The sequence below is a fragment of the Oncorhynchus gorbuscha genome, linkage group LG17, assembly GCF_021184085.1.
Source record: "Oncorhynchus gorbuscha isolate QuinsamMale2020 ecotype Even-year linkage group LG17, OgorEven_v1.0, whole genome shotgun sequence".
Taxonomy (NCBI): domain Eukaryota; kingdom Metazoa; phylum Chordata; class Actinopteri; order Salmoniformes; family Salmonidae; genus Oncorhynchus; species Oncorhynchus gorbuscha.
Window position 1 is genome coordinate 28267169 of NC_060189.1, and position 8543 is coordinate 28275711.

General features: G+C 42.7%; 1 protein-coding gene across 1 annotated transcript; it reads left to right on the forward strand.

The window, feature by feature from the left end:
- Window positions 1-961: 961 nt before the first annotated feature.
- On the forward strand, window positions 962-2438 carry LOC124001832 (tribbles homolog 2-like). Its single transcript, XM_046308949.1, has 2 exons — window positions 962-1245; window positions 2058-2438. Exons 1-2 carry the CDS (start codon window positions 1031-1033, stop codon window positions 2422-2424), a joined length of 582 nt encoding a protein of 193 aa, XP_046164905.1. The 5' UTR covers window positions 962-1030; the 3' UTR covers window positions 2425-2438.
- Window positions 2439-8543: the final 6105 nt, after the last annotated feature.

Consider the following 8543-nt stretch of genomic DNA (forward strand, 5'->3'; position numbering starts at 1 on the left):
AATGATGGGAATTTTCGTGAAATTAAATAACAATTATATCTAACACTGATTTTCCTAATTGTTTGCACGTTTGTCAGACTGTAGGACTACAAACAAAACATTCCGATGTTGTTTTTAGAAAAACGCGTTATTTGTTATCAGCAACGTTCTATTGGCAGTTCGTTTCTGGTTGGTTGTTATTTTGTCTACCCTGTCTATTAATCACGGAAGATATTTAGCTTTATATATTTCGTATAGGTTACTTTTAGATCATTTTATCACATGGACATTCAGGAAGTGTCAGGATCACCTGAGAGCATCCGTAAATCACCAGATCGCCATAACTCTCTGTCTTACAGTCTCTCGAGCGGTCCTTTTGTATCACGCAGCCAACCGGTGGGTGTGTCCCGCCCTCCCCTCCCGTCCCGCAACGTGGGGAACTACCTGTTGTATGATCCGCTGCAGGAAAACGTACTCAGAGCTGCGAATGCTCACAGCGGCGAGGAGTTGGTGTGCAAGGTCTGTGGATTAAAAAAAATATATACAAATATTTATTTTTGAAACCATGGTGCTCAATCACCTACTCTTATCTCTTTTCCATCTCAATCGTTGGCGCCATCTTCTAGTCTCTTCTCTCTTTGTCACCTTACTCCAGCCTTTCCACATGATCTCCTCTTATTCCTGCAGTGCCAACATGCTCAACAGAAACAGGACCCTCATGTACAGTAGGCATGTGTTCTTATGTAGGCTGTGCAAACACAGTTACACCATAATGCAGATCTTGTTACATGTACATTTAAGTCATTTAGCAGACGCTCTTGTCCAGAGCGACTTACAAATTGGTGCATTCACCAATTCTACTTGTCTTATTGGTTTCTTAGGGCATCAAAAGTATTTCTGAATTCCAGTTGTTCCATCTATAATATTGGCTATTGTAGAATCTTTATGACTTCTCAACAGTGTTCCTGTGTTCTAGGTGATTCCTGTCTCTCGGTACCGGGAGGTTCTGTGTTCATACTACTGCCTGCCCCCCCACCCCAACATAATTGAGATGCGTGATGTGGTTGTCGGGGACGCCCATGCCTACTTGTTCTTCCCACGTTCCTACGGGAACCTAGGGGTGATGCTCCAGGCCCGGCGGCTACCAGAGGACACAGCCAGATACCTGTTCCGCCAGCTGGTGTCGGCTGTGGCACATTGCCATAACAATGGACTAGTTCTCAGAGACCTCAAGCTGAACAAGTTTGTCTTCAAGAACAAGGAGAGGTGTGTGTGCAGAGCAGCATGGTGACCTAGAGGCCGGAGAGGGAGCATACGTGACAAATAGATTCTTAGCAAAGAACAATTTCCCAAGCAAAAATGTTGCTAGGACTATTTGGGAGTAGTCTAAGTAGGAGGGGAAAACTGAAAACTAGCTGTTATTGTCAAAGAGGTTTGGAACTCTCTTTCTTATTGGTCTATTAACTAATTTACTGCCTGTTGATGTCACCAGGCAGGCCAAAACTCCATCCCACCAAAACAGGCTGAAATGTCAGGCGCTAAAAGGGCATTGTCATAATTGTCACAATATTATTCCAACCTCATAGTGTGGAAATATATATAAATATAGGAAATCACATTTTTGACTGCACTGGGTTTTTAGGGTTAATTTCCTGCAATTCTACACATTTTGCCATGGGGCAGCAATTCTACTCATTTTGCCATGGGGCAGCAATTCTACTCATTTTGCCTTGACTTATGCCATGTTATTGATATCTGAGTGACTTACTAAATCAATAGGGTCCCCCTGGAGGTCAGGGACCCTGGGCACATGCCCTGCGTGCCTGTATTCGGCCATGATTAATACACATTTAGGCAGACTAATTTACCAATGTAAGAATTGTTAGCTGACATGGCTAATTGAGTTACTGTCAGTGACTGACATACTGTAACAACAGAAAAACTGCTGATGCACAACCAGTTTTGCTCGATTTCGAAATTGCATCTTGTGTATTCTACATCTTGTGTATTCTAGTTGATATCCCGACTGAGTTTAATTATTTTTGGTCGGGCCCCATTTGTGTGTGTGTGTGTGTCAGGACCCTGTTGATGCTGGAAAGCTTGGATGATGTAGTCATAATGCAGCAAGGAAACACCTCCCCCTATTGCAGTCCAGGACATGGGGACATCTCTGGCAGTTTGTGGGTCTGTGCTCCAGCTACAGATGTCTGGTCTCTGGGAGTGATGCTCCACGCGTTGCTATTGGGCTGTTACCCTGTTGGGGCTGGACTAACCCAAGAGGGGGCCTTACTAACCTCGCAGGCTCGCTGTCTGATACGCTCAGCCCTGCATTCTAACCCCAACCTCCGCCTCTCTGCCTCCGAGCTTCTCACACACCCCTGGATGTCCACACATGCACAGGCATACACACAGGCACATACAGCAGATCAGACTGTACCTACCTGACACACACACACACACACACACACACACACACACACACACACACACACACACACACACACACACACACACACACACACACACACACACACACACACACACACACACACACACACACACACACACACACACACACTATATATATATATATATATAAAGCAACACCAATAAAGGATGACATTTGTATAGATTTGCATTCTTCATTTTATTTTATGCTATTATTAATAACACTATTATTATAGTTGTATATATTGTAGATTAACTTTCACCCTATAGTTGAATCAACGAGTTTGGAATATACTGGCTAAAGGCACTTAGTCAGTGGCTCTTGAAATGAACGTCAACAGTAGCCTACAGCGCTTGAGTTTCTGTGCTTTACCATTTTAAAATTTCCTATCCATTTGTTGCAATCAACTTAACTAACATTATAAAAATGCCTTCTATTCCATGAGCCACATGAGAATTATATAAATATAAAGCTGAATATTTTTCTTAAGGTTTGACTACTTATGGCGCATTGTCACTAAGGATTTACCCTGGTGTTTTAAGCAAGAGGTTCTGACTTTTCTGTTTCCATCTACGTGGGACAGCACCCGTGTCTCACTGGGCACGTGTCTCACTTTATTCTCACTGTCAGTCTCCCCGGGTTGCGACCTGTTTTGCCTGTCCTGACCCTGAGCCTGCTTGCCATCTACCGACTTACCTGGAACCGGGCGTTTGTCTCCCAGTGCTCCATCATTTTCTAGCTACAGCCCCCTTCGTTTCCATCGGACCATTCAAAGATGGCGTATCTTACAACGCTGATGTCCGGGAGGGCACCCACCTGGGCTACGGCGGTGTGAGAGCAACAATCCACTGTTTGTCGTAGTCTGGAGGATTTCGTGGCGGAAGTTGTTTGATTCTCCATTATCTGAGAGAGAGGCCGCTCGGAAGCTACTTCAACTGCATCAAGACTCCCGTAGTGTGGCAGACTACGCAGTGCACTTTAACGCCGAGAGTGCCTAGAATCCGGAATCCATGTTCTACACATTCGTTCATGGATTTTCAAAGGGAATTAAGGACAAGCTCGCAGCCCGGGAGCTGCCCTTGGACCTTGACTCTCTCATAGCCTTGACCATAAGGATCAATGGGTGACTACTGGAACGCAGTAGGGAGAGGAGGTCTGTTCCCAGGCACACATGCCCATCCACGGTTTCCCCTCGCCTCTGAAGAACCCTGGGAATCACTAAAGCCAGCATTCCTGAGAGAATCCGAAGTCACCCGAGTTCCCTCAAATGCTTGAGGACTGTCGACAAGCCTCCTCCGGTGCCCATGCAACTCGGCAGGACTAGATTGTCCCCTGAGGAACGTTTACTCAGACTGAGCTCTAAAAGCTGTCTGTATTGTGGAACTTACATATCCACCTGTCCAGTAAAAAGCCCAGGCTCATCAGTAGGTATAGGTGCACTGGTAGGCCATATAGGGAGTCTCCCATCTCCCATTACTCACACTCCTCTCCATGCTATCCTGTTGTGGGGTGACCGGTTAAAATGTCTCCAGCTGCTAGTGGACTCTGGGGCCGACGAGAGCTTTATGGACACTAGCCTGGTGTCGGAGCTGGGTATCTCCACACAACTCCTCTCCATTCCCATGGACGCCAGAGCATTTGACGGACGCTCTATTGGCAGGGTTACTCACAGTACGATTCCTATCAACCTGCGAGTGTTGGAACCTTCGTCCTTTCCACAGTGGTGGAAAAAGTACTGTCAGAGGTTCACCTAGGGGTCATGATTGGGGCTGTACCAAATGATTGATGTATTAGAATAATTGATTATGCTTATGTTGTATTAATAGAAGGGGAGGGGTTATAAGACCCCTCCCTCCTTAGATTTATAGGGTCCTAGACTAAAATCTGCATTGGAGCAAGACACTGGTAGCGAGCTACCCAATGATATGGCAACAAAGTATTGAGCCTATCCACACCTCATTTTGCATAAGGCATGGGCTCATTTAGTTTAAAGTTTTGCACCCTCTCCATTACTCAAATGACAGATTTTCAAAAATATATCCAAATGTTGACCCCAAGTGTTTGAGATAACACCAGAGTCCAGCGACTGTGGGACACATTTTGATCATGCCAATCTTTGAATGGCTTCTGGGACCCCATTTTTGAGGCATTCTCAAATCATGTGTCATACAACTGTTAGCACCCAACACATTCACTGCGATTTTTGGGGTACTTCCCAGACCAGAATGCTACCACGCATCAGGCGAATGTGATATTTGCCTCGCTGCTAGCTCGCCGCCGTGTCCTCTTTCACTGGAAGTTATGCAGTGTGTTAAGGAGATGATGTCATCTCTGCCTCTGGAGAAGGTTAGGTACACTGTGCATGGGTCCCGACAAAAGTTTGACTTAACCTGGTCTCCATTAATACAATACGTGGAGATAAGTTTGACTTAACCTGGTCTCCATTAATACAATACGTGGAGATACGTATACGTCTTTTACTTAGTGTAACTTGCATATTTTGGTAAGCAGTCATGTCTGTTCTAGTGGCCATTTGTGCTGATAAGAATTTTTGATATAACTTTTCCCATTGTTTTTGTTTGTATTACTGTTTATTTCTGTCACATTTAATTAACTTTTTTTTAGCATATCCAAGTATGATGCCTTGGTGGGTGGGTGGATTGGAGGGAGAGAGGGAGGGATGGATGGGAAAATGAGGGATTGGGGATGTACTGTTTCTTATACTCATCTGAAAATCTATAATGGAAAAATATATATTTATATACTTAAATATCAAAGTAAATGTAATTGTTAAAATATACTTAAGCATCAAAAGTAAAAGTATAAATCATGTCTAATTATGCAATCCAGACAGCAGCATTTTCTTGTTTTTTAAATGTATGGATAGCCAGGGGCATGCTCCAACACTCAGACATTATTTACAAAGATGCATTTGTGTTTAGTGAGTCTGTTAGACCAGAGGCAATAGGGATGACCATGTGTTCTCTTGATAAGTGCATGAATTTCACCATTTTCCTGTCCTGCTATGTATTCAAAATGTAACGAGTACTTTGGGTTGCCAGGGAAAATGTATGGAGTAGAAAGTACAATATGTTCTTTAGGAATGTAGTGAAGTAAGAGTAAAAGTTGTCAAAAATATAAATAGTAATGTAAAGTACAGATACCCCTCAAAAACTACTTAAGTAGAACTTTAAAGTAATTTTACTTAAGTACTTTACACCACTGGTGGAGAAGAAGGACAAAACCCTGCTCCCGTGTGTATCGACTACCGGGGCCTTAATGATATCACAGAAAATAACCGTGACATGCTACCACTCCTCTCCTCGGCTTTCGAGCCTCTCCTGGGCGGCGACTCTATTCTCGAAGTTGGACCTTCGGAACGCCTACCATCTGGTTCGGATACGGGAAGGAGACGAATGGAAGATAGCCTTTAACACAGCTAGTGGGCACTATGAGTATCTAGTTATGCCTTTTGGACTGACTAACGCTCTCGCAGTGTTCCAGGCTCTGGTCAATGATGTGCTCTGTGCCACGTTGAACCGGTTCGTGTTTGTCTACCTCGACAACATCCTTGTCTTTTCCCGTTCGGTTCAGGAGCATATTCTCCATGTCCAACAAGTCCTCCAGCGCCTCCTGGAGAACCTATTGTTTGTCAAGGCAGAAAAGTGTGAATTTTATGGCTCTACTATCTCCTCTTTGGGATACGTCATCGCTGCCGGGAACATTCAGATGGATCTGGACAAGGTGAGAGCGGTGGTGGAGTGGCCTCAACCCTATCCAGAGTGCAGCTGCAATGTTTCCCGGGATTTGCTACCACTGCTTCATCCGGGGCTACAGCACCGGGCATGTCTTTTTGTGTCTGTAAACTGTATTATGTGAGAAATGGTGGTGGGAACACCTTTATGCACAAATATTTATATAATAACCATTATATCAGATCATCTATAAGTCTTTGCTAGGTAAAGCCCCGCCTTATCTCAGCTCACTGGTAACCATAGCAACACCCATTCGTAGCACGCGCTCCAGCAGGTATATTTCACTGGTCATCCCCAAAGCCAACTCCCCCTTTGGCCGCCTTTTCTTCCAGTTCTCTGCTGCCAATGACTGGAACGAATTGCAAAAATCACTGACGCTGGAGACTTATATCTCCCTCACTAACTTTAAGCATCAGCTGACAGAGCAGCTTACTGATCACTGCACCTGTACACTGCCCATCTGTAAATAGCTCACCCAACTACCTCATTCCCCAAATTGTTATTTATTTTTGCTCTTTTTGCACCCCAGTATCTCTACTTGCATATCATCATCTGCACATCTGTCACTCCAGTGTTAATGCTAAATTGTAATTATTTCGCCACTATGGCCTATTTATTTTCTTACCTCCCTAATCTTACTACATTTGCACACACTGTATATAGATTTTCGTATTGAAAATGAACGTTTGTTTATCCCATGTGTAACTCTGTGTTGTTGTTTTTGTCGCACTGCTTTGCTTTATCTTGGTCAGGTAGCAGTTGTAAATGAGAACATGTTCTCAACTGGCCTACCTGGTTAAATGAAGGTGAAATAAAAATAAATACAAATATCAAAGTAAACTTGGAGTCATGTAATGATATGGTGTGGGGTCCTTCTACAACTTGGAAAACATGCAGTTTATTTGACTACAGATTAAATAAATTATGATGAACTTCACAGGATGGTGAAAGTAAACAGTGATCTTGATGCTCCTTTCCAATAAATATCGAGGGTCTGATTTTAGTGACATGATGATCAATGCTTGACTGCCGTTTGAAAAATAAAAACATTCTTCCTCTTATCCATAATAATCTCATCATAGACTAGCCTACCCGCAAAGCCGACCCGCAGTGTATCTGCGAGCTGTTGGCTGGAACTCACGTGCCAAGACCAGAGTAGGCGCATTTGCTATTTAACGCAACAGTTTTTTGTGACAAAACTGTTGAAAATGCAATGGAAACATATTGAATTTGAGATTTTATTCTGTACATGAAAAGGGTGAAATCATTAGTCCAACAGTTACAATTGAGAGTTTCTATTGGACAAATTCAGGTATGTCTATCCCTGTTTCATTCTGTTTGCTTTCCTTTAAGAAACGTTTTTCAACGGAATTGGCAGAATGAATACAGCGCTGATTGCAAACAAACACAGTTCACTTTCATAGCATCCACATACAAACAACATGATCATTTTGCTTGTTGTATAATTCCTTTTTGCATCTATGTGCTCTGCAAGTCATAATTACTGTGTAAGTCTACAGAAGGGGGTGAGAACTATGAGCCTCCTAGGTTTTGTATTGAAGTAAATGTACCCAAATGGAGGACGGAAACTAGCTCTCTTCCGGCTACACCATGGTGCTACCCGACAGAATGCTGTTGAGGCTACTGTAGACCTTCATTGTGTTGTAATAAATGATTTGGTGACGTGAATATATTTGGTAGAGTTTTATCTCACCTCTTTTTTAACGTTTCAATATATTTTTTAATGAAATTCACTGAGGAGGATGGTTCTTTCCTTCCTCCTCTGCAGAACCTCCACTGTGTCAGACTGATTTGTAAAAGACTAACATAGCCCAAATTAAAAAAGTAAACATTGGCCGTTGATTACATAACTTTTTTTTACATTGTGGGGTCAGGAAGAAATGTTTATATTAAAATGAGGTTGCGGGCCATAACCCCGAACCTAGCTTACGTTAGCCACCTAGCTAACGTTAGCCACAACAAATTGGAATTCGTAACATTGCAAATTCGTAATATATTGTACAAATTGCAATTTGTAGCATCATACATATAGTAATTCATAACATAATATACTAAATGGATGATGGACAGCTACAAATTAATACATCATACGAAACGTAACTTATCACACTAAAAGATCACCGATTTACCTTTACTATGTTATGTCTACCGCTGATTACAGGTTGCCCTAGTTTAACATAAGTGAAAGGAATGTCTGTTAAGGGTGTATACACTAGTGACTAGAGTAAGAGTCGAAAATCAGCAGTAGAGGTCACATATATAAAATATATATGTGACTCTATGGAGGAACAATCTAGCTATTAATTATATTTCTATGGAGCCCCAAAACTTTGCGCACT